The sequence below is a fragment of the Hylobates moloch genome, unplaced genomic scaffold (assembly GCF_009828535.3).
Source record: "Hylobates moloch isolate HMO894 unplaced genomic scaffold, HMol_V3 SCAFFOLD_12, whole genome shotgun sequence".
Lineage (NCBI taxonomy): Eukaryota > Metazoa > Chordata > Mammalia > Primates > Hylobatidae > Hylobates > Hylobates moloch.
Window position 1 is genome coordinate 45,659,452 of NW_026652287.1, and position 25,950 is coordinate 45,685,401.

At 53.9% G+C, this 25,950-nt stretch overlaps 1 protein-coding gene and 2 non-coding genes across 10 annotated transcripts; all 3 read right to left on the bottom strand.

Annotated features, from left to right (window-relative positions):
* Positions 1-986: 986 nt before the first annotated feature.
* On the bottom strand, positions 987-25,619 carry TNPO2 (transportin 2). 8 transcript variants are annotated; one of them, XM_032169807.2, is made up of 26 exons: positions 25,443-25,619; positions 24,924-25,040; positions 22,571-22,682; positions 20,955-21,030; positions 20,722-20,871; positions 17,339-17,445; positions 17,118-17,251; positions 16,956-17,037; positions 16,760-16,882; positions 16,534-16,652; positions 13,564-13,624; positions 13,307-13,472; positions 12,636-12,788; positions 8,225-8,450; positions 7,850-8,021; positions 7,336-7,422; positions 7,146-7,253; positions 6,895-7,053; positions 5,528-5,615; positions 5,242-5,340; positions 4,625-4,720; positions 3,867-3,972; positions 3,547-3,646; positions 3,393-3,467; positions 3,122-3,249; positions 987-3,039 (listed from the first exon to the last, which is right to left on the bottom strand). In XM_032169807.2, the coding sequence occupies exons 1-25, from the start codon at positions 25,475-25,477 to the stop codon at positions 3,142-3,144; spliced, it is 2,859 nt and encodes a 952-aa protein (XP_032025698.1). In that variant the 5' UTR covers positions 25,478-25,619; the 3' UTR covers positions 987-3,039; positions 3,122-3,141. The 8 variants fall into 8 exon arrangements, with proteins under 8 accessions (XP_032025698.1, XP_032025699.1, XP_032025696.1 ...); XM_032169808.2 differs by having other exon boundaries at positions 3,867-3,942; positions 25,443-25,618; XM_032169805.2 differs by having other exon boundaries at positions 24,924-25,619.
* Positions 5,410-5,486, bottom strand: LOC131380908 (small nucleolar RNA ZL2). The gene has a single exon (XR_009209201.1). It is a non-coding gene; the product is annotated as a small nucleolar RNA ZL2 (small nucleolar RNA).
* LOC116479797 (small nucleolar RNA SNORD41) lies at positions 8,104-8,173 on the bottom strand. Its single transcript, XR_004251102.1, has one exon. It is a non-coding gene; the product is annotated as a small nucleolar RNA SNORD41 (small nucleolar RNA).
* Positions 25,620-25,950: the final 331 nt, after the last annotated feature.

Here is a 25,950-nt window from a genome sequence, read left to right on the forward strand (position 1 = left end):
GGTGGCCCACACCTGTAATCCCAGCACTTTGGGAGGCTAAAGCAGGTGGATTGCTTGAGCCCAGGAGTTGAAGACCAGCCTCGGCAACATAGCGAAAATCCCCTCTGCAAAAAATAAAAAAATTGGCCAGGCGCGGTGGCTCACGCTTGTAATCCCAGCACTTTGGGAGGCCGAGGCGGGCGAATCACGAGGTCAGGAGATCGAGACCACGGTGAAACCCCGTCTCTACTAAAAAATATAAAAAATTAGCCGGGCGTGGTGGCGGGCGCCTGTAGTCCCAGCTACTCGGAGAGGCTGAGGCAGGAGAATGGCGTGAACCCGGGAGGCGGAGCTTGCAGTGAGCCGAGATTGCGCCACTGAACTCCAGCCTGGGTGACAGAGCGAGACTCTGTCTCAAAAAAAAATAAAAATAAAAAAATTAGCCAGCATGGTGGCATGCACCTGTAGTCCCAGCTACTTGGGTGGCTGAGGTGGGAGGATTGCTTGAGCCAGGGAGGTTGAGGCTGCACTGAGCCGTGATTGTGCCACTGCACTCCAGCCTGGGTGACAGAGCAAGACCTGGTCTCAAATAAAAAAAAAAAATTTATTCTGAAGATTGTGGGTTTCCCCCCCCCCCAGCTGAAACTACTTCTCATTTGCCTGAGTAATTGTAACTAATATTAATTAAATTACCCTCAGACCTAGGGCTGGGCTGAGCCTTCTAGGAAAACCTTGACCCAGGGTCAGCTGATGATAAGAGTGCGGCAAGGCCTCACCCCTTACCGCTCAGTTTAAACTACGGCAGAGGGGCATCTTGAACCTGGGCTGTGACACTAATGGCTCACCCTTAGTGGTTGAAGTCCCAGAGAATGAGCTGCACATTTCATATATGTTACAAATTTAATCTTCCATCTTTCACATTCATCTATGTTCCCACTCTCAAGTATCCCCAGTGCCCCCCCCACATTTCTTCACTACCAAAGCCAAGGACACAGGAAGCCACAGACTAAGGAGTTCACAAGAAACTGATCTTTACTCAACAAAGTTCTACACAAGTGGAATCTCACGCCACCTCGGCGCCAATCCCCAGCACAGCACAGTAACAAATGGACAGACCCGGGAGCCCGCAGGGGGAAGAGGGTGAGGAGGGAAAGAGGGACTGTGGCTCAAGGCCAGTCTGGGTCCACAGCCCTGGGTAGGGGAGAAGGTTGAGAAGCTGAAACTTCATTGTGCAAAAAATAACCAAAAATAAATTAAAAAATTAAATATTTTAAAAAAAAAAAAAAAAGGAAAACGAGAAGAACCAGGCTCCCCTTCCCTGAAGGTGTTTGTATCCCCCCCCATCTTGAGTAGTGAGGGGTTACCAATCCCATCAGACAGCCAATCCATCCACACACCCCAAGACCCAGCAGAGGATGCTCCAAAGAACTGGAATTACCAGAAAATTAAAAGGTATTTTTCAAACTTTTTTTTTTTTTTTTTTTTTTTTTTAACAAATGGCTTCCAGAGACCTGCTCGAGTTTCATGGGGTGGGCGTGCAGGGACACCCAGCTAATTTATGGAATGTGTACTGAGTGCCCCTTGGAATAGAGGCAGGGCCTGACCCTGACTATGGAGAGACACAGGGCATGGATGGAGGGTCTGGCGCCGAGGAGGGATGGATGGAGCAAGCCCCAGGATGCAAGACTGCAGTCAAACTCCAAAACACAAGGGGCTCCCCAAAGAAGTAGAAAGCAGGGAAGGAAAAAAAGGGAAAAAATGCTAAGGGGGTCTGCAGGGCCCAGTTTTCTGGCCAACTGGGAAGTAACTACACCCCCACCCTCTCTAGGGGAGCCCCTCCCACCTTGACCATGTTCCCAGACTATTCCGGAAGGTTCTCTAGAATTGCTGACCCAGTCTAGTAGGATCTCTGGGCTCACTGGGTACTATGATGAGCAGGAAGTCCCAGGGAGATGGAGTAGGGCACAGGGGACACACCACCTTTCCCTTCCACCAAGCCTTGGTTTTCCTTTTTGCTGGCAAAGCATAAACCTGTGTCCTCTGTCATCATCAAACAAATGCCCCTGTCCCGGCCCTTGAGTTAAAACTCCGGCCTGAAACGTGAGAAGGGGGCTTTCAGAAGCACAGAGAAACGGACTGCCCCTGAAGCTGCTTACAGAGAGAGATGCTAGGGGTAGGTGCCAGTAGCTCTGGCTACACCCAGCTCTCTTCAGGAAAAAGGTCCCAACCCAGTGTCTTCAAAAGCCACTGGAGCACACAGGAAGGAGAAAGGGTGACCTCTGGCCAGCCCCAGCCAGTCCAGTGGTTCTCACCCTGCGAGCCAGGCTAGGACAAGGACGGAGACACACCAGCTGAGGCTGCAACAAAGCTGGCAGGGAGTGTGTGGAGCGGGTCCCAAGCATGTGCGTGCTGACAGGGCGACTCCCAAGGTCACCATCTTTCTCCCCCCGCCCCGAGATCCCGCCTGAGGCCCCCCACCCACCCAGCCCTCCCCAGTCACCGCCAATTCCAGCAAAACAGCAGAAGCTTCTTAAACTCTAGATGCAGGTTACACGGAAGGCCTTACGGGTTAACTCAGGGGTTCACTAATTCTACTGTCTCCATGCAGTCGGGGAAATGGTGGAGCGGCTGGCCCAGCCTCGCCGGTTATGGCACCTGCACATGCGTGTGGCCATGTGTGTCTGTGTGAGTGTACGCGTCCCTACAAGGGCCCCCCTCCTGACCTGCTCCTCCCTCACCTCATCTGAAGCCGGATTCGGTCAGCTGTGTAGATTCCTCCCTCCCATGTAGCTGGCCCAAGTGGGCTGCCAGAGATGATCCTATTAGAGCCCAGGGGCCCTTGCCCACCAGAAGTCCCCCCCACCTCCCCGTTTGTAGGATGAGCATGGTGGCCCCACCCACCTGCCAGGAGGGCAGGTGGACGGACGGACGGACGGACGGGGAAGGCATCTGGATTTGAGTCCCACTCACTCCTCCCTAACCCCCCTCAACCAGGGCACAGCGACTTCTGGATGCAGCGCACTCCCCAGTAATCCCTCCGACGACGACGCAGACAGAAACCTGCAGGGGGAGGAGGAAGGTCATGGCCTGGGACCTTTCGGCCCCCAAGACAGTGCTGACTTGCCAGCTGCATTCTCCTCACCTGGCAGTCTCCATGATCACCTAGACCCCGTAGAAAGCCGCCAGCCTCTCCTTGAGCAGCGGCGGGAATTGCTCAGAGAACTGCTGCCAGTTATCTTCCCCAACTTGGTCTTTGAAGCCGTGGAGAATCTGTGTGGAGGGTGGTGGTGAGGGGTAGGCAGGGGCAGAACAAGGGGAGTGCGCCTCTTCCCCCATCCCCAGGCCCATTGTTACCAGATGGTCTCACCCCTGCCTGCTCCCGGAACTAGATCAGGGCCCAGTCAGAGCCTCACCTTATAAAACATGTCCCGAAGGTCATCCTTCGGGCTCACCCAGGAGGCTACAGCATCGCAGAAGAAAATAAAGTCCTGAAATGTGACGGATCCCAGGTGAGGGGCCGCCCGAGCCCAGCGCCCGCACCTGCCCTCAGAGCCCAGCTGCCCCAACCTGCACAACGCCCCCTGGGTTGACACCAATCATCATGCAGATGCCACGGAAGGCTGAGTCCTTCTCCTCATTGTCCCTGATGTTCCTGAGGGACGTGCACCTGTGGGAAGGTGAGCAGCTGGAGGTCAGAGGGCGGGCAGGGCATGCATCTGTGGAAGGCTGGGTCACTGGGTATCAGTGAGTGGGCTTGGGACATGCATCTGTGGGGGTGGGGCGGGGCAGGGAGTCAGTAGGCAAATGGGGCTAGAAGTGCACAGGCGAGGGAGGGGGTTGGGCCCGTCCCGCCCACCACACAGCAGGCTTGACACGTGGACACACACCAAGGCCGGATGAACTGCTGCAGCATGGGTGCCACCTCCTGGGGGCACACGTAGCCCAAGCGGCCGATGGTGATGGCTGGAATGGCAGAGGGACTCGTCAGGCGACCTGCAACCCCGAGTGGCCCCGGGACGGTACGTGGCGGGGCCTCTGGCACGAGGCACCAAGCCCCGCCCCATGAGCCCCAAGGGAATGGCTACTGCAGCCACCCTGGTCCCCCAAGCTTGGCCCAGCCAGGGGTCCTCCTCATCACACCTGAGTCTCTTCTCAGGTCTCTCTGCATTTATTTTTCTTTCCTTTCCCTTTCCTTTTCTTTCTTTCCTTTTTGTTTTTTGTTTTGTTTTGTTTTTGAGATGGAGTCTTGCTCTGTTGCCCAGGCTGGAGTGCAGTGGCATGATCTTGGTTCAGTGCAACCTGCCTCAGCCTCCCGAGTAACTGGGATTGCAGGCACATGCCACTACCCCCGGCTAATTTTTGTATTTTTTAGTAGAGATGGGGTTTCACCATGTTGGCCAGGCTGGTCTCGAACTCCTGACCTCAGGTGGTCTGCCTCCCAAAGTGCTGAGATTACAGGCATGAGCCACTGCACCCAGCCTGAGGCTGCATCTTTCTTGGGGCTTCTCCCAGTGCCCCCTTCCAGGTACTTCCAGACACCCTCCTTGGTTCCTTGACAAGGCCCTTTCTGATGCCCTTCCCAGCCCAGAACCCCACCTCCAGAAGGCGGACAGGGGTGCAGGCAGCAGCCGGGCCAGGTGCCCACCTGTGTTTTCCAGCAGTGTCTTGGGTGTGTTGGGTCGGTTAATGATCTCCACCAGGTTGTTGAGGACCATCTGCACATAAGGCTGCATCTCTGCCCCTGGGGGAGCACCCAATCAGAGCTCTGCACAGCCCCCGCCACCCACAGGGGGCCAGGGGGCCGCCTCCCTCACTCACTACTCACCCCAGTTCCAACTAAAGACTGGCCAACCACTACCAGTGAGGAAACGAAAGACCTCCTCCGGCTAATCCCCACCCAGAATCCCTGGCCAACCAGGGACAGACCCACACCCTCCAAACATCAGAGGCTTCCCTGGAGTCGCTAAGGTGACAACACGCTGCCCAAGTCAAAAGAAAAAAGCCAAAGTCACCCAACCAATCCGAATGAGTTTTAGCCAACTACACAAAACGGTCCAATCAGAACAGCCATCCTATCCCTCCTCTTTGGAGAAGCCAATCACAAATGACCTTTCTGCTTGGATCCACCCCTGACGACCCCCCAGAGACTTCCCTTGAAGGAAGCTGTCAGTCAGAGCTAGGCTACCGCCCCCAGGTTAAGAACAGGCTAATGCGGGGCGGGGGTTGGGGGCGGGGGGCATGTTGCCACTTGCAGGCACTCACCCATCTGCATGCAGATTTCACCAATGGCCCAAGTGGCGTTGTTGCAGACGGAGATGAACTCTGGGTTCAGGTTGGTGCCCAGAATGGGCATGAACTCGGCTGGTGGGAAGAAACAGGGGTGCTGAGAAGGAGGGCCAGCCAGGGTAAGCTGCAGGACCTAGTCCAGCAGGCCCCATCAGACAGTACGAATACATCCCAATGTGGTCACAGTCATCCCCGGGTATTGCTCTCCATCACTTGAGGCTGGGGCTGGGGTCATGGGTTAGGGACAAGGCGAGTGTCGTACCGATACAGGGCTTGACATGGATGAAGCAGGCTTTGGTGAGGTCTCCCAGGAGGGCAAAGGAGCTCTGCCGGACCTCAGGCATCGAATCCTGGGGATTCAAGAAAGATCAATGTGGCTAGGCTCCCCTCCTCCTAACCAGGACAGCTCAGGGGGCACAGTCCCTGATGCATGTCCAGCCTCTGCCGCTTTCCAGTTCTAGGGCTCCCAGCTGTTCCTTAACCTCCCTAGTCTCCAGCCGACATCTGCAAATGGGAGATGGCAGTGCCCCAACGGTCATCCCTCAGTGTCCGTGGGGGATTCTTTCCAGGTCCCCGCAGATATCAAAATCCACAGATGTGCAAGTCCTTGATATAAAGTGGCATAGTGTTAGGGCCAGGCGCAGTGGCTCACGCCTGTAATCTCCAGCACTTCGGCAGGCCGAGGCAGGCAGATCACTTGAGGTCAGGAGTTTGAGACCAGCCTGACCAACACGGCAAAACCCTGTCTTTACTAAAAATACAATAAAATTAGCCAGGCATAGTGGGACACGCTTGTAGTCCCAGCTTCTTGAGAGGCTGAGGCAGGAGAACTGCTTGAACCCTGGAGGTGAAGGTTGCAGTGAGCCAAGATCACACCATTGCACTCCAGCCTGGGTGACTGAGTGAGACTCTGTCACAAAAAAAAGGTGGGGGGCAGTGCAGGGGGGGCATAGTGTTTGCATATGCACCTATGCACATTCTCCTGTACACTTAGCATTATCTCTAAATCATTAATACAATGTCAACAATATGGGAATAGTTGTTATACTGTATTGTTTAGGGAATAATAACAAGAACAAATGTCTGTATGCGTTCAGTACAGACGTAATGTTTCCTCTGAGTATTCTCAATCTGAGGTTGCTTGAATCTTGGGATGTAGAACCCACAGATACGGAGAGCCAACTGTGCTGGGGCAGGGACTTGGGCTTTCATGTTTTCTATTTTCTTTCCTTCTTTCTTTCTTTCTTTTTTTTTTTGAAGACAAAGTCTCAGTTTATTGCCCAGGCTGGAGTGCAGTGGCATGATCTCAGCTCACTGCAACCTCCGTCTCCTGGGTTCAAGCAATTCTCCTGCCTCAGCCTCCCATGTAGCTGGGATTACAGGCACCCGCCACCACGCCTGGCTAATTTTTGTATTTTTAGTACAGACGGGATTTCACCGTGTTGCCCAGGCTGGTCTCAAACTCCCAGGCTCAAGCAATCCTCCTGCCTTGGCCTCCAGGATTACTCTTTAAAATAATTAGAACAGCGCCTTTTCCCTGATTTCCTTTGGGCACAACCAGGTCCTGACTCCCGCCGGGGCAGCCCACGCAGGCTGCTGGGTGTCATCACTGTCCAGGTCCCCACCCACCTGCATGCACTGGAACAGCAATGTCATGATGTTGCTGCGGGCCACCAGCTGCTCCACGTGACCACCCAGGCCCTCGGCCAGGCCGCTGAGCAGATCCAGTGCTACAATCATGAAGTCCTTGTCGGGAGCCTCATACTGCTCGGGGTGCTGGGTGTACATCTAGACACAGATGGGGATGGGGCACGGGTGAGTGGAGCAGGCCCGAGGCAGGCCAATGCAGAAGCACAGGTGACGGGCCTAGGGGTGCTCACCATGGCCTGAGCCAGTGTCTTCTGCACAAGGGTGACGCAGCGCTGGTAGACGGGCTCACAGTAAGGCAGGAAGCCACTCTGCAGGGCGGTGGCCACCGATGACAGACACTGGCAGGGAGGAAGGCAGGTGGGGAGAACTCAGGCGGGGTGGGCAGGATGGGCTTCGGGTGAGGGGCAGGAGCCCACTCACCTCCAGCAGGGGGAAGAGGTCCTTGTCTTCGTCCTTGAGCTCATTCCACTTCTGGATCAGTGGGGGCATCAGCTTCTGGATGTATTCCTGGAGAAGGAGCACGAAATTGGCGCTCCCTGGGTCAGGGTGGCACACTGTGACTCAGGCACCTGTTGCCCAAGTGGTGAGGCCTGAGCGCCTCACTGTGGCTCATGGGACCCTGAAAGGCCTGCCATCCGGCCAGACCTCGAGGCCTTCATTCTTCTCACCTGTCCAAGCACTGCCCTCCCCACCCCACCCCCCTGGGAGCCTGGGTCACCGCCTCCTGGTTCCCGAAGCACAGCACTTACCACGCTGTCTCATAACTGTCTTTCTCCCCCACTAGACGGGGAGCAGGGCGAGGGCGGGGCCGGGTCTGTCTGTCTGCCTGTCGAGGTCACGGCCACGTCCCTGGCGTGCAACACGGGGTTGCCACCAGGTCACTGGATGCCCAGGGGCACGGGGATCAGGAGGCGGGACCGCTCTGGGGTCTCACCGGCTGGTTGAGGTGGTGGCCTACAGAGTCGGCCAGGGTGCCAATGGCGTCGTAGAGGATGAGCAGGTTCTTGTGCTGGTATTTCCCAAAGGCAAAGACAAGGGTGTCCAGGATGTAGCTGAGGTAGGGCACCAGCTCCGTGCAGGCTTCTTCCTCCAGGGTGGCGAAAGCACTGGCGGGAGGGAGGATGAGGCGGGGGGCTCAGTGGACCATGGCAGGTGACACTGGGCCATGGGCAGTCGGGGAAGGCAATTCAGGATCAGCCAGTACGAATACGAGAGAAATCAGTTCCACATCAACGGTCACAGGTGTCATCACTTCCCAGAGGGTGGCCGGGGGAGAGTAGGGGCTGTGGGATCAGGGGTCCAGGGTCACCTGCAGGCCGCCTCCTGTACCCTCTTGTTGCCATCGAGGATGCGTTTGAGCAGCTCTGTCATCAGGGGCTTGAGATGCATGTCGGGTGGCTGGCTGACTACCCAGTGGGCATAGCGGCTCAGCGTCCAGCAGGCGATGGAGCGGACCAAGGCCTTCTTATCCGACAGGCACTGGATCAGGTGCGGGATCAGCTCGGGCAGGTAGGGCACCATGCCCTGCATGCAGCCTACAAGGAAAGGGAACCAAGAGGGGGCAGTTTGATTGGGCCCCAGGAACAAGCTGGGCCCAGCCACACCTACCCTATGGAGAGAAGAGTCAGCCGCACACAACATATACGGAAACTGAGGCTTAGAGGTTAAATCACTGGCCCAGACTCATTTCACAGAGCCAGGTAAAGGCAGGCACAGGAGGGGAAATAGCAGAAGCCTCTCATCCCAAAGCCCCGGGTTATCTTTTTTTTTTTTTTTGAGGCAGAGTCTCACTCTGTCGCCCAGGCTGGGGCACAGTGGTATGATCATGGCTCACCGCAACCTTCACCTTCTGGTTCAAACCATTCTCCTGCCTCAGCCTCCCGAGTAGCTGGGATTACAGGCCCTTGCCACAATGCCCGGAGAATTTTTTATATTTTTAGTAGAGATGGGGTTTTACCACGTTGACCAGGATGGTCTCAGTCCCCTGACCTCGTGATCCACCCGCGCTGGCCTCCCAAAGTGCTGGGATTACAGGTGTGAGCCACCACGCCCAGCCAAAGAGCCCCGTGTTATTGCGCTAATTCAATTCATGCATTAATTAATGTGTTAATTGAATTCATGCATTAATTCAAAATTGGTTCCGTTACATAGTGAGAGGGGTTTTATGGGGCAGCAGTCACCCAAATGGAATAAAAGCACCTTGCATTTGAAACAGTTCTTAAGACGTTTGTGAGTTTGTTTTTTTTTTTTTTTTTTTTTGAGATGGAGTCTTGCTCTGTCGCCCAGGTTAGACTGCAGTGGCGTGATCTGGGCTCACTGCAGTCTCTGCCTCCCACATTCAAGTGATTTCCTGCTTCAGCCTCCCAAGTAGCTGGGATTACAAGCACCCACCACCATACCCGACTAATTTTTGTATTTTAGTAGAAACGGGGTTTCACCGTGTTGGCTAGACTGGTCTTAAAATCCCGACCTCAGGTGATCCCACCTCAGCCTCCCAGATCCCAGAGTGCTGCGATTATAGGTGTCCGGCCGTTTGTGATTTTTCTATTTCTCCTTATTTTTGTTTAATTTTTAATTTATTATTATTTTTTAGGCCGGGCGCTGTGGCTCACACCTGTAATCCCAGCACTTTGGGAGGCCGAGACGGGCGGATCACGAGGTCAGGAGATCGAGACCATCCTGGCTAACACGGTGAAACCCCGTCTCTACTAAAAATACAAAAAATTAGCCGGGCGCGGCGGCAGGCGCCTGTAGTCCCAGCTACTCGGGAGGCTGTGGCGGGAGAATGGCGTGAACCCGGGAGGCGGAGCTTGCAGTGAGCCGAGATCGCGCCACTGCACTCCAGCCTGGGGGAAAGAGCGAGACTCTGTCTCAAAAAAAAAAAAAAAAAAATGTATTATTATTTTTTGAGACGGAGTCTTGCTCTATTGCCCAAGCTGAAGCACAGTTGCACAATCTTGGCTCACTGCAACCTCCACCTCCCTGATTCAAGGAATTTTCCTGCCTCAACCTCCCGAGTAGCTGGGACTACAGGCGTGGGCCACTATGCGTGGCTAATTTTTCATATTTTTAGTATAGATGAGGTTTCACCATGTTAGCCAGGCTGGTCTCGAACTCCTGACCTTAGTTGATTCACCCGCCTCGGCCTCCCAAAGTGCTGGGATTACAGGCATAAGCCACTGTGCCCAGCCATTTTAAAAAATTTTTTAATGTTTTCTTTGAGACAGAGCCTCGCTCTGTCCCCCAAGGAGGAGTGCAGTGGTGTGATCTCCACTCACTGCAACCTCTGCCTCCCAGGTTCAAGTGATTCTCGTGCCTCAGCCTCCCAATAGCTAGGACTACAGGTATGCACCACCATGCCTGGCTAATTTTTGTATTTTTAACAGAGATGGGGTTTTGCCATGTTGCCCATGCTGGTCCTGAACCCCTGACGTGAGGTGATCCACCTGCCTTGGCCTCCCAGAGTGCTGGGATTACATGCTTGAGCCACCACACCCAGCGTTTTGTTTTGTTTTGTTTTTTTAAAAGATCACGAACACTGCTCTTTTATTTAAAGAGAACAAAGATAATAGCATATCCCCCAATAATCCAAGACACAAGATCTATGTTTACCAGTTTGAGTTCAACTCCTATAGATCTTTTTACCATAAACATGTAATACAGGCCAGGTGCGGTGGCTCACGCCTATAATCCCAGCACTCTGGGAAGCTGAGGTGGATGGATCACCTGAGGTCAAGAGTTCGAAACCAGCTTGACCAACATGGTGAAAGAAACCCTATCTCTGCTAAAAATACAAAAAATCCACCGGGTGTGGTGGTGGACACCTGTAATTCCAACTACTTGGGAGGCTGAGGTAGGAGAATCTCTTGAACTGGGGAGGCAGAGGTTGCAGTGAGTCAAGATTGCACCATTGCACTCCAGCCTGGACAGTAAGAGCAAAACTCCGTCTCAAAAAAAAAAAAGAAAGAAATTAGCCAGGCCTGGTGGCGGATTCCTGTAATCTCAAGCTACTCTGGAGGCTGAGGCAGGAGAATCGCTTGAACCCAGGAGGCAGAATGTTGTTGCAGTGAGCCGAGATCACACCACTGCACTCCAGCCTGGGCGATAAGAGCAAGACTCAATCTCAACAAAAAAAAAAAAAAAAAAAAAAAAAAGAGGCCAGGCGCGGTGGCTGGCTGGGCAAGATGGCTCACACCTGTAATCCCAGCACTTTGGGAGGCCAAGGCAGGCAGATCATGAGGTCAGGAGATCGAGACCATCCTGGCCAACGTGGTGAAATCCTGTCTCTACTAAAAATACAAAAAAATTAGCTGGGCGTGGTGGCATGCACCTGTAGTCCCAGCTACTCGGGAGGCTGAGGCAGGAGAATCACTTGAATCTGGGAGGCAGAGGTTGCAGTGAGCCGAGATCGTGCCACTGCACCCCAGCCTGGCAAGAAAGCAAGACTCAGTCTCAAATAAATAAATAAATAAATAAATAACACAGCTTATGTAATCTATTAACATATGTAAGCGTATTGTGTGATATATACCCTATTAACATGAGATACATTAAACACATATTACATGTCAAAACATTTCTTTAGACAATTTTTTTTTGAGACAGGGTCTCACTCTGTTCTCCATGCTGGAATGCAGTGGCGCAATCATGGCTCACTGCAGCCTGGACCTCTCACCTCAGCCTCCCAATTAGTTGGGACTACAGGCACTTACCACCATGCCGGCTAATGTTATCAGGTTTTTTTGTTTTTGTTTTTGTTTTGGGTAGACATGAGGTCTCACTACATTGCCCAGGCTGGTCTTGAACACCCTGGCTCAAACAATCTGCCTGCCTCAGCCTCCCAAAGTGCTAGGATTACAGGCATGAGCCACCACACCTGGCCTTTTTAAAAATTTTTTTGTAGAAAGAGGGTTTCCCTACGTTGCCCAGGCTGGTCTCAGACTCCTGGGCTAAAGCAGTCGTCCTGCTTCAGCCTCCTGAGTAGCTGGGATTACAGGCGTGCACCACAGTAACTAGACAAATTTTAGACAAACTTTCAAAGCTTACAAGGTTAAGGGTTTTTGCTGCCATGCCTGAAATTTTTGGCACAGGTCTGGATGCTGAGGCAATGGTATATCATGCCTCCGACGGACTCACAAAGCCCTCCTATAACAAGTTTTATGTCCCATCGGGACCATGGGAGCCTGAAAACCCCACCAATTACAGGACACCAGGTTGAATTTGATGAAACACCACCTACCATGGGTTACTACTGACTCTGGCAGGCCAGCCTGGCAGCCAGGAACAGGTTTAAGGCCCAGACACACCCTGGGTGATTGTAAGGAAGTGGCATCAATCTTTCTGTACCTCAGTTTCCCCATCTTTGAGACTGGGATCCAGCACCCACCTCATCAGGTGGTGGTGAGGGCCAAGGATGTTTGTCTACGTAAGTACACAAGGCAAGCATACAGCTTTGCCTGCTGTTATTATCATTGTTGCTGTAATTACGCTTACAACATGAAAGAACTGCCTGCCTGCGAGAATGAACAAGAGGCCTTGCACTGTGGGGCTCCAGGGGTTCCTTTCAGGCCGAAAAACCAAGGGGAGAATTGAAATCTCAGAGCTGTTTGGAGTGGGGTGAGTAGGCCTCCAGGGAGAGCTGAGGCATTGGTGTGGCCAGTAATGTGAGCCAGCCCTACAGTCTCATGCCAGCACAGGGCTCAGAGATCAGGTGCACTCACCCTCAGCAATGGCGCCCAGCACCAGGATGCCCGACTCCTTGACCACCCACTCGGGGTGGAAGAGGAGGCCTTTGAGTAGCGGAAGTAGGTGGGGCAGCAGTTCCTCCCGGAAGACATTGGCGAGGACGTCCAGTGCAGCCGCTGAGCACTTCCCTGGGGAAGGGGGGACAATGGGGAGGCTCAGGGCGGCCCCTCAGGCAGGTGGCCGACCCTCCTTGACTGTACTCCCAGGATCAGAGACCATGATCAGAATCTTCACGATCAGCTTCTTTTTTTTTTGTTTTTTTGAGACAGAGTCTCATTCTTTCACCCAGGCTGCAGTGCAGTGGCGCTATCTCGGCTCACTGCAAGCTCCACCTCCCGGGTTCATGCCGTTCTCCTGCCTCAGCCTCCCGAGTAGCTGGGACTACAGGCGCCCGCCACCACGCCCGGCTAATTTTTTGTATTTTTAGTAGAAATGGGGTTTCACTGTGTTAGCCAGGATGGTCTCAATCTCCTGACCTCGTGATCCGCCCACCTCAAGCCTTCCAAAGTGCTGGGATTACAGGCGTGAGCCACTGCGCCCGGCCACGATCAGCTTCTAATCAGCTTCTGCCTCAGCTTCTAGTCACCTCCCAAGAGGGAGTCCAGGGCTTGCCACCCCAACCCCACCCCAAGGCAGGGGCACACACTCAAATTCCAGTCAGACAGAGCATCATCATCATCGTCATCCTCCGCGTCCTCGGAGCCATCAGGCCGCTCAGCCTCGTGGGGCAGTGTGACTGTGCGTGACTTGTGGAAGCGTGGCTTGATGTCCTGCTCACTGTCGGGGACAGCCTCATCCTCCTCCACATCCCCCTGGGGGACAGGCAGACTGTTAAGTACTTTGGGGACCACAGCCATGACACCCACGCCCATGCCCACCCATGCTGGGTGGGCCCTGCCTGACCTTGAGCAGAATGATGTCAATTTCCGAGTACTTCATCCCATTCACCAAGATGGGGATCAACCTGCACAGAGAGGGGCTGTTTATGGGGATGCAGGGGCCGTGGCAAAAGCTGGGGGGAGGCACAGCTTGGGGAGGAGGCAAACAGGTGTCAACAGAGTGACCAGCCCCCCAATCAGCCACAGAGCAGACCCTGCAGAGCATGATGGTACTGCTAGGTACAAATCGATCCATTTCCCTCTGGGGAATTATTGGAATCTAGTCTCTGCCGCTATGATTAGGATATAAATGATACCACTCCTACCTCCACAGAAAGGTTTTTTTTTTTTTTTTTTTTTAGAAGCAGGGTCTAACCCTATCACCCAGGCTAGAGTGCACTGGTGCGATCACAGCTCACCACAGCCTCACACTCCTGGGCTCATGCAATCCTCCTGCCTCAGCCTCCCAAAGTACTAGGATTACAGGCATGAGTCATGGCACTCAGCCTGCAGGAAAGCTCTTGACCCAGGCCTGGCCACTCAGTGAATTACAGACCCCTGAATACACTGAAAATCTTGGTACGGTGCCTGGTCCCTAGCACAACATTAAGGCAGGGACATGCGGTCCTATTCCTGGCCACTTTCCTGAGATAGGGCAGAGACTAGCCAGGGTAGGGGAGCAAACAGACTGGGCAGCCAGCCCCTCAGCTGCAGCCCAGAGTTGTAAGTGACAGAGCCTCCATTACCTGCACATCTAGGTCTCGTTATTCCCCAGGAGCCATCCGCCCAGCCCTAGACTGTTATCAACAATAATCTGGGGCCGGGGATGGGGGCTCACACCTGTCATTATAGCACTTTGGGAGACCAATGCAGGAGGATTGCCTGAGCCCGTAAGTTTGAGACCAATCGGGACAATATAGTGAGACCTCACCTCTAATGAATGATAAATAAATAAATAAATAAATAAACAAACAAACAAACAAACAAACATACAATATGCTGGGCACGGTGACTCACGGCTGTAATCCTAGGACTTTGGGAGGCCAAAGTGGGCGGAACACAAGGTCAGGAGTTCAAGACCAGCCTGGCCAACATGGTGAAAACCCGTCTCTACTAAAAATAAAAAAAATTGGCCTGGCACGGTGGCTCACGCCTGTAATCCCAGCACTTTGGTAGGCTGAGACAGGCGGATCACAAGGTCAGGAGATCAAGACCATCCTGGCTAACACAGCGAAATCACGTCTCTACTAAAAATACAAAAAATCAGCTGGGCTTGGTGGCGCTCGCCTGTAGTCTCAGCTACTCGGGAGGCTGAGGCAGGAGAATCGCTTGAACCTAGGAGGCGGAGGTTGCAGTGAGCGCAGATGGCGCCACTGCACTCCAGCCTGGGTGACAGAGCGAGACTTCATCTCCAAATAAATAAATAAATAAAAATTAAAATTAAAATAAAAAATTAGCCCAGCGTGGTGGCACGCATCTGTAATCCCAGCTACTTGGGAGGCTGAGGCAGGAGAATCACTTGAATCCAGGAGGTGGAGGTTGCAGTGAGCCAAGATCGTGCCACTGCACTCCAGCCTGGGCGACAGAGTGAGACTCTGTGTCTCAAATAAATAAATAAATACATAAAATAAGGCCAGGCGCGGTGGTTCTGTAATCCCAGCACTTTGGGAGGCCGAGGCAGGTGGATCACGATCTCAGGAGTTCAACACCAGCCTAACCAACATGGTGAATCCCTGTTTCTACTAAAAATGCAAAAATTAGCTGAGCATGGTGGCAGGCACCTATAATCCCAGCTACTCAGGAGGCTGAGGCAGGAGAATCCCTTGAACCCAAGAGGCGGAGGTTGCAGTGAGCCAAGATTGTGCCACTGCACTCCAGCCTGGGCAACAGAGTGAGACCCCGTCTCAAAAACAAAAATTTAAAAATAATAATAATAATGACTTGGAGGCTGGGTGCAGTGGCTTGCACCTGTAATCTCAACACTTTAGGAGACCAAGACAGGAGTACTGCTTGAGGCCAGGGGTTCGAGACCAGCCCGGGCAACTTAGCAAGACCTCATCTCTACTAAAACTTAGAAAAGATTAGCTGGGTGTGGTGCCTGTAATCCCAGCTACTTGGGAGGCTGAGGTAGGAGGATTGCTTCAGCTGGGAGGTCAAGGCTGCAGTGAGCCATGATTATGCCACTCCACTCCAGCCTGAATGACAGAGCAAAACCTTGTCTCAAAATAAAAAGGAAAAAAACGATTTGGAGAGAGGCAAGCAATCCAAGTTTGTCAAGGAGGGTCAGTTTTAGGACTTTTGTTGGAAACACTTTTCTTTACTCTGAAGCTCCTAAGCTGGAAGGGCACAGAAGGCTACAGCACTACCCACAGGGAAGGTTGTGCCTAAGAATGAAGCCAACAGAAGGGAAGCAGATCTGAGACCACACAGATGCCTTTCACATCCTTTGAGCTCCTGGATACACCCATACCTGAAGCTTTTGTTGATTTGTCATTTCTTTTTTTTTGAGATGGAGTCTTGCTCTGTCACCCAGGCTGGAGTGCAGTGGTGCGACCTTGGCTCACTGCAACCTCAGCCTCCCGGGTTCAAGCAATTCTCCTGCCTCACCCTCCTGAGCAGCTGGGACTACAGGAGCAGGCCACCATGCCCAGCTAATTTTTCGTATTTTTAGTAGAAACGGGGTTTCACCATGCTAGCCAGGATGGTCTCGATCTCCTGACCTCGTGATCTGCCCGCCTCGGCCTCCCAAAGTGCTAGGATTACAGGCATCAGCCACCACGTGTGGCCATTGATTTTTCATTTCTTTCCACTTATCAGTTACCTAATTTTGAAGTCTTCAAAAAGTGGCATTCTTACCGCTTACACATAAATATATACTGAAGTAAACTGACAAGGATGTGGACTGAGAGAAGCACAGCAGGTGACCAGAAGGGAAGGCAGAGGCATAGCAAGAGGTCGAAGCTGGGGTGGGACAGTGGGCAGCAGCAGCACTCACTGGACCAGATGGGAGGCCAGGACTTCCTTGCAGATGGGCTGCTCGGCCAGCGTCAGCCAGAACTCACAGGCCTCAAGGGCAACATTCTCATCATGGTCCTGGGTCCTCTGCAGCATGTACTGTGGTAGGGGGGAAAAGCTGAGGCCTGGCCTGGCTGGGGGTGGCTCCCTGACCCCTGCCACCGGCCCCCTGCCTGCCTGCCTGGGCTGGCCTCGACCATGCACACCTGGATGATGCTGTGCATGTGGGGGATGAGCCTGTCGATCCGCACTTCCAGAAGCATCACCAGGGCGCGGCACACATTCTTCCGCACCTCGGGGTCATCATCCACGGCCAGGGCAAATAGGTGCTGCAGGGAGGAACAGGGTCAGCTGTAGGGGCCCTCAGTCCTCTCCCTGCCCACCCCCAGCCCAGCGGCCCACCTCGATGAAGGTGTCAATATTGTCCATCAGTGCCTGGGCCCGGTCCATGATGAACTGGTTCACGCAGGCGATGGCATGGGACCTGGCAGGGAGCAGACACATGGGTCACCCTGACCCTGCCCACTCCAGGCTCCCTGGAGGCCCCCAGGGAGCTGCACCCACCGGATCTTGGGACTGCAGTGCTTGAAGAACTGCAGGAACTTGGGGATCATGATGTTGAGGGGCCTGTTGAGGGCGTCACTGTCCAGAAGCTCTGATGAGTCTTCGCAGATCTTCTGCAGGGCTCCAAAGGCTCCCTGAGTGCAGAGGGGCAGAGAGACAAAGGTGGGTGGTGGTCCCAGCCCCCCAATACCCGCTCTGGCCATCCATGGCTTCTTGCCTACCTCACAAGTGTTGTAATCCTCTGAATTAAGCAGGTTGCAGAGCTGGGGCAGCAGTTCGGGCCACATCTGCAGCTCACCCTTGGAAGCGATGGTGGTGATGAGAATGCCTGGGGCGGCCGGGAAAGGACGCTGCCTGAGGCTGGGCGGGGGCTGCCCAGTACCTCCCCCTCCCACTGGGCACCCCCAGTGCTGCCTTTCTGTTCCCTAGCCCATGTATGCCCTCCACATCCCCTCTCCTTTTTTTTTTTTTTTTTAAGAGATAGAGTTAGCTCTGTTGCTCAGGTTGGATTGCTGTGGCACAATCAATAGTCCATAGCAGCCTCAAACTCCTGGCCTCAAGCCATCTTCCCGCCTCAGCCTCCTAAGTAGCTGGGACTGCAGGCACATGCCACCATGCCCAACTAATTTTTAAAATTGTTTGTAGAGATGGGATCTCACTATGTTGCCCAGGCTGACCTAAAACTCCTGGCCTCAAGCAATCCTCCTGCCTCGGCCTCCAAAAGCACTGAGATTACAGGCGTGTGCCACCGCTCCTGGCCTTGACATAGGTAGAAGGGTACTCCTTGACTCAGTAAGTACCCTGAGCTTTACTGTGAGTCAACTCTGTTCCAGGCCCTGAGGCACAGCACAGAGCAAAACAGAAAATCCTCACCCTTGGGAGCTGGAAGCAAGCTATGAAGTAAAGATAAATTAGCAAAAAAAACTGGGAGGGGCCGTGCATGGGCGGCTCATGCCTGTAATCCCAGCACTTTGGGGGACCAAGGTGGGTGGATCACTTGAGGTCGGGAGTTCGAGACCAGCCTGGCCAACATGGTGAAACCCCATCTCTACTAAAAATACAAAACTTAGCTGGGTGTGGTGGGGGGCACCAGTAATCCCAGCTACTCGGGAGGCTGAGGCAGGAGAATCACTTGAACCCGGGAGGCAGAGGTTGCAGTGAGCAGAGATCACGCCACAGCACTCTAGCCTGGGACGGAGCAAGACTCCATTTCAAAAACAAAACAAAAACAAACAACTGGGAGGGGCCATATGCCAAGGACTAAGGGGGGAAATACAGCAGAAAAGATGGTGAAAAAGGGCTGTAAGTGAAGGCAGCAACTTTAAATTGGGTGGCCAGAGCAGGCCTCGTTGAGGTGACACCTTGATATCTGAGCCAAGACCTGAAGGAGGTGAAGGAGGAATCATCCAGGTTTCTGGGGAAAGGGCATCTGAGGCAGGGGACTCTGTGGTGCAAAGGTCTGGCGTAAGGACAGGCATGATGAGAGAGGGAAAGGAGGTAAGGGCAGGAAGGTGGCAGGGATGCTTGTACTGCCTATTAGACATCCAGGAGTTACATACAGCAGGCATCTGAGGTGCCAGGACAGTGCACATATCTGGTGACAGAGCTGGATATGGGTTCTGTTAAGTGCAGAGATGGTATTTGCTGCCATGAGATGGCAGTGTTTCCCAAGGGTGGAAACTGTCAATGAGAGAAAGGTGCTGAGTGGGTAGGTACACAGTGAGGACTGTGGAACCTTAGCCACATCCCCTCACTCTGTGTGCCTCAGTGCCTCCAGCCCTCAGAAGAGATAAAGAAAACCAGCCTCCTAACTAAGGTTATCAGTAGGTTTCTTTTTCTCTCTTTTTTTTTTTTTTTGAGATGGAGTCTCACTCTGTAGTCCAGGCTGGAGTGCAGTGGTGCAATCTTGGCTCACTGCAACCTCCACCTGCAGAGTTCAGGTAATTCTCCTGCCTCAGCCTCCGAAACAGCTGGGATTACAGGCACCCGCTGGCACACTCAGCAAATTTTTGTATTTTTAGTAGAGATAGAGTTTCACCATGTTGGCCAGGTCTCGAACTCCTGACCTCAGGTGATCCACCCGCCTCAGCCTCCCAAGGTGCTGGGATTAGAGGCGTGAGCCACCGCGCCCAGCCTGGATCAGTAAGTTTCAACGACTTAGCGAAGAGCCTGGCACATAGAATGAGCTCAGGAAGTCCAGATCCTCCTGCTGGCCTGGGAGGGGGTTTTTGCAGGACTAAAAGTTACTTTTTATTTTTGAGATGGTATCTCAGTCTGTTGCCCAGGATGGAGTACAGTGGCATTATCTTAGCTCACTGCAACCTCTGCCTCCCAGGCTCAAGCGATTCTCCTGTCTCAGCCTCTCGAGTAGCTGGGATTACAGGTGCCCACCAGCTGTAATTCCCAACTAATTTTCTGTATTTTCAGTAGAAACGGAGTTTCACCATGTAGGCCAGGCTAGTCTCCAACTCCTGATCTCAAGTGATCCGCCTGCCTTGGCCTCCCAAAGTGCTAGGACTATAGGCATGAGTTACCGCACCCACCCAAAAGTATTTTTTTGTTTTTATTTTATTTATTTATTTATTTTGAGACGGAGTCTTGCTCTGTTGCCCACGCTGGAGTGTAGTGTCGCAGTCTCGGCTCACTGCAACCTCTGCCTCCTGGGTTCAAGCAATTCTCCTGCCTCAGCCTCCTGAGTAGCTGGGATTATAGATGTTCACCACCACGCCTAGCTAATTTTTTTTTTTTGAGACAGAGTCACGCTGTATTGCCAGGCTGGAGTGCAGGGCGCCATGTCGCCTCACTGTAACCTCCGACTCCTGGGTTCAGGTGATTCTCCTGCCTCAGCCTCCCGAGTAGCTGGGACCACAGGCGCGTGCCACCACGCCCAGCTAATTTTTTGTATTTTTAGTAGAGATGGGGTTTCACTATGTTGGCCAGGATGGTCTCGATTTCCTGACCTTGTGATCCGCCCACCTCGGCCTCCCAAAATGCTGGGATTACAGGCGTGAGCCACCGTGCCTGGCCAGCTAAGTTTTTTGTATTTTAAGTAGAGACGGAGTTTCACCATGTTGGCTAGGCTGGTATTGAACTCAACCTCTGGTGATTTGCCTACCCCGGCCTCCCAAATTTGCTGGGATTACAGGCGTGAGCCACCGCGCCCGGCCAATTCTTAGTCATCTTTCTGTAACTTCCTCAGGCCACCTTCCAAGAGTCAGAAAAGGCTCTGCCGAAAACCTAATTCCATTGCACCTGAAACATGAATACCTGCATTATTTTAACTGCTATACCCTTAGCACTCAGCCCAAGGCCGAACACAAAATTCTAGGTGTTCCAAGACTGTCTCAGAGGCAAGAAGGACTGTTTCAGGAGGGAGTGGTTCCAGAGCGTGGCCCTGCACTGCCTCAGCTGTTTCTGACTTCTGCTGCTTACCCAGACAGGTCCCTTAATAGCTCAGCGCCTCAGCTTCCTCATCTATCAAATGGCAATAGTAATAGTACTACCATAGAGGGTGCCGGAGCATTCCATGAAGCACTACACTTAACATGCTGAGAAGTGAGAGTTCAGTGTGTCCTCAGAGGCCAACCCCCGCTGCCCCTCTCACCAATGGTGGCTCGGATGAGCGAGGAGGCGTCGCCAATGTTGTTGAGACACTCCTGTTTGATGAAGTCTGCCACAGGGGGTGGGAAGCTCTGATAGTGCGCCTTCACGTTGTTCTTGAGGATGAGGCCACTGAGAGAGCGCGTTGGCTCATCTGGGAGGAGGAAGGCTGAGGTTCAGGGGCCCACGGGGGAGAAAGCAGGTTCCCGATCGCATGGAAGGGAGCAGAGGGCGTACCTTCTGACTTGAGTCTGGTCAGGACGAAAATCAGGTAGTTGTTGAAGTCAGGAAACTGATTGAGTTGTTTGAGTTTCTGCCAGGCTGTTAAGGAACTTGGAAGACAGAGGCCTTCCCCCAGCCAGGCCCCCTCACTACCTACCTGACACTATCTCTGACCACTGGGACCAGACTGCCAGCTCCTGGGGGATCCCGCTCCCTAATAAGCCCACAATGACACAGAGCACCTCAGACACATCAAATTCATATAAGGGGCCGAGCGCGGTGGCTCACGCCTGTAATCCCAGCACTTTTTGGAAGGCCAAAGCGAGCAGATCACAAGGTCAGGAGTTCGAGACTAGCCTGGCCAGCATGGTGAAACCCCATCTCTACTAAACATACAAAAAAATTATCCGGGCATGATGTGTGAATGCCTCTATTCCCAGCTACTTGGGAGGCTGAGGCAGAATTGCTTGAACCCAGCAGGTGAAGGTTGCAGTGAGCCAAGATTGCGCCTCTGCACTCCAGTCTGGGCGACAGAGCAAGACTCCATCTCAAAAAAAAAAAAAAAAAAAATCATACAAGGAGTTGGGTGGAAATGTCTGAGTTTACCATCCACTCCTGAAGACCCAGCCAGAGCAGGAGAGGGAAGGAGAATCCTGCTCCTCTTAAAGTGGCAGCCACTAGTCAGCTCTCCCCACTAACAGGCCATGGTGCCTTTTTTTTTTTTTTTTAAAGAGGGAATCCAAATTTCGGGGTGAATCATGCTCATGGTTTAAATATTTATTTATTTGTTTATTTATTTATTTTCAGACAGAGTCTCACTGTGTCACTTAGGCTGGAGTGCAGTGGCATGATCTCGGCTCACTGCAACCTCTGCCTCCCAGGTTCAAGCGATTCTCCTGCCTCAGCCTCCCGATTAGCTGAGATTACAGGCTTCTGCCACCACACCTGGCTTAATTTTTGTATTTTTAGTAGAGACAGGGTTTCTCCATGTTAGCCAGGCTCGTCTCAAAACTCCTGACCTCAGGTAATCTGTCTGCCTCGGCCTCCCAAAGTGCTGGGATTACAGGCGTGAGCCACCGCGTCTGGCCTATATATCTTTTCTTTGAGACAGGGTCTGACTCTGTCGCCCAGGGTGGCTGGAGTACAGTGGCACAATCTCAGATCACCACAACCTCCACCTCCTGGGCTCTAGCCATCCTCCCAAGTAGCTGGGACTACATGTGCATGCCACTACACCCAGCTATTTTTTGTATTTTTTGTAGAGATGGGGTCTCCCTATATTGCCCAGTCTGGTCTCAAACTCCTGGGCTCAAGCGATCTACCTGCCTCGGCCTACCAAAGTGCTCCGATTACAGGCATGAGCCACCCCATTGGGCCAGGGCCTACTTTAGTAGTTAATGGAGTAGATGCTAGCATTCGATGAGCATTAGGAATTTTCATCATTTTCCATAACAATCCCCGCAGCTCTGGAAATGGGACCCAGGAATTGTAATCCTTCTCTGTCCAGGGCAGATCCTCCGCACAGCAGAAAAAATCTGGGGACTAGGGGAGTCAGTCCCTCTCTTTCTCTCTCTGGCCTTTGGAAACTGCACACATCTACCCGGTTCCCCTAGCCCCGGAAGGAAGGATACATCCTGCACGATGCGCTGAGTGGCTGTGTTGGGCGACTGTGAGTCTTTGAGCAGCTGCAGGACCTGCTGCAGGCCCTGCTCGTCTGGCTGCCAGTCCATGGCGCAAGGCAAGCTGCGGGGGTAGGGGCCGGGGTCAGCGCTGGGTCTCTGGGGCTCCGTGTGAGACCCAGGTGGAGCCCCTGAGGCCGCGGTGGCCGCATGACGACGGGAACGCCCTCGGCGGACAGGCGGAGGCCTCCGATCCACGCCCGCCCAAGTGCGGGGTCCCCGCCAGCTGCGCCATCCTCGGCCGCGCAGTCGCGGGCTCGGGAGCGCGGGAGGGGGGATGTGGAAACGGGCCACAGGCGGCGGCGGCGGCGGGGCCCGGCGGATCCTCATGGGACCCAGCGAAGAGCCCTCGTCCCAGGGTGGCCCATGCCGCCGACCCTGGCTCCGAGCCCGAAGGCTTCCACCTCCCTCGCAGCGGCTGGGCGAGGGCCCAGCCGCTTCCACATCCACGGGCCCCGCCCCAGACCGTGATAGCGCCCCGGCCCCCGTGGTGTCTTCCTTGCAGGCACAGTCCCTGAAGAGTGCCCTTCCCCCGACACTCGGCCCTTAACCTCTGCCAGATCCCAGAGGCCTCCTGCCCTAGTCCAATTTCTTAGCTTCCCCAGATGCACCGTCCCAAGACGACCGTCCTGATCTCTCCTGTCCCCTGTTCCTGCCCTTCAAGCTCAGTGGATGCCAGATGTCCTCCTCTGTGGCCTAGCCAAATTCTAAGGATTCCCCTTAATCAGGCCCAAAGCAGTCCCCAGATAGGTCTCTGCTGCCTCTTCGAATGAGAGCCAGCCAAGCCCGGCCAACCCACTATAGGAGCCCCCGGACGGATCCCAGTCGCCTTCCCCAATCAGGTCTGGCCAAGCCTCTCCCTGAAATCCCCTCCGACCCTGTCAGCAGTAACCCCTGCTGACGGATCTCTGTTGCCTCTCCCAGTCAAGTTCGGCCGAGCCCCCCACCACCTCGTGTCAGTAACCCCCTGGTCCGATCCTTGCAGCCTCCCCCAGTTCGACCTGGGTGAACACCCCCCGGGGCATTCCCCTCAACGGATCCCAGCAACGCCTCGAAGTCAGATCCAGGAAAACCCTCTAGGCCGAAGTCTGACGCCCCTCCCTGTCAGGACCCAACGAGCTCCCCTCCCCCCTCCCCGCTCAACTTTTCAGTGCGGCCTCCCCCAATCAGACCCAACCAAGCCCCACCGAAACAGGCCCCTACACACACCCGATTCTCGCGACGTCCCCCAATCAGGCCCCAAGCAGTCCCCAGACGCTTCCCCCAATCAGATCCCCTCCAGCCCGACCCCAGCAGTCCCACTGGCCCTCTTCTTGCGGAGCCCCGACATGGCCTGGCTCCGAGGCCCCACCCCCTAAGCTCTGCTCGGTTCCCCCCTCCCCCGCCCGGCCCGTTCTAGCTGCGAGGAGGATCGGGCCCAACCGGGTTCCCGGCCTTTCCCGGTCGGGCGCGGCCCCGACGCCCGGGCCGCGCGCGGCGCAGGCCCGGTGCCCGGCGGGGGTCGACGCAAGCCGGGGCCAAGAGGGTCGGGCTCTGAGTGAGGCCCACTTACCCGGCCCCGGGCAGCAGCGGCGGCAACTCGCGCTGCGGCTTCTCCAGAGACTCGCGCGGAAGGAGGGAGCCAAAGAGAGAGAATTAAAAAAAAAAAAAAAAAAAAAAAAAAAAGAAAAAAAGAAAAACGCGGCCGTAGGTGAGCCGCCGCGGCTCCCGTACTCCGTTCAAACTGGTCCCGCCGAGCCAATCGGAAGGTTCAACCTTCACACGTGCTCTGGCACTTGGGAAACCCGGGCTGAGACAAGGCCCGGTCACGTGACCAGAGTTGCCGTTTCGTTGGCCTCTCTAGCCAGCCGGTCCTCCCAGTGTCTCGTTTTCCCAGCATCTTACACTGACCTGACCGCAAGCTCTCTAGCTGGAGCCAGGAGTTTGGTAGCGCGTGGGGACTTCCTGTGTGTGATGGATCCAGGAACCCCTCGGCCAGAGCCAGCGCCCTCCTTGTCACCTTCCTCCACTAAAAATTGAAATGTGCCTCCCTTCCCCCATCCAGAGGTACTTGGGAGGAGTACGCTGTGTGTGCGCAAGGAAAGAGCTGAGCGTGGTCTTTATACCCCAGAGACAAAGGAAAGAAAGCAGGACAAAGTAAGTGCCTGAGACAAGCCGGGTTCCTACAGAAGCCTCTGCCACTTTTTGCAGTACTGTTTGATAGTTTTTACAAGGAGATGAAAAAGCCACAAGGATATAAATTTTTGAATAAAACGAAATGAACTGATAAAATAAACTTTGAACCACGCCTAATCCCTTTCCCTACCTGAAGTTGAATGAGGTGGAACAGCGCAGGAAATTCTGGCAAGGGCAGGGTAATGAAGAAAGAAATCTTCTTGATCCTTGCGACGTCTGAAGACAGTAGGGCACCGTTTTTCCTTCTCTTGAGAGAGGAGCAGATGGTAAAGAGCTGGGGACCTGGAACGTCTTGGTTTCCCCTCCCTGCCCTGCTGATAACAAAGTGGGAGACCTCCTGCCACTTGAAGCCTCAGTTTCCCCACTTGTCAAATGGGTATAAGAGCAGTTCGCGCGATTAGAGATCATCCAAGTTAAGCACGACCTGGCCAGCTCTAAATTGTTCCTTAAAAACGTGGCTTTACCCTCCAAGGCTCAAGGCTGTTCTTTTACTGTGTTCAGCCCCTCCCTAAGCCGATATTTAATGAATTCATCAGCTCTAATCCCAAAGAACAACCCACCCTTCCCTGAGGAACTTTTTGACCCTGGTGAGAGGCACAGGTCAATTTTTGCCCCTGCCTGAAGAAGGGGAACAGCTATCTCAACCCACTTGCCGTAGGCAAAGTCAGTCCCGGCTCCGTTCATTCATGAAAAGCAAGTACTGGGCCTCCAAGGTTAGGGAAGTGTCGGCAGGCGCCTAACTCCACTCAGAGATTCGCAGAAGACACCCTAAAGGAGCAGTTGGGATTCCAAGGTAGCCAGTTCCGCTAGACTGAAACCTGGGCTGAGAAACACGTGCAGAAAGCCGCCACCAACGCATGCGTAAAGGCCTCCCTCTCCCCCACTCTCCGATAAGCCCTGGAACTACAAATCCCGTCCTGCCACGCGCCAGGGTCGCCGCGCTCTGGGGTTTTGCTGAGAATCAAATTGGCAGGAGGGTCTCTAGACCAACCGAGGTGCATGGGGAGCAGGAGAGTGAGACTGGGGAGCTGGGGCTGGATTTGGGGGTTCCTGGGGCGGGTGTGAACGATAAGAGCTTTCTGGTCAAATTTGGGGGCTGCCCCAGATAAAGATCAGATGGGGAGTGACTTTGGGATGCAGGAGACAATTTGTTAAGG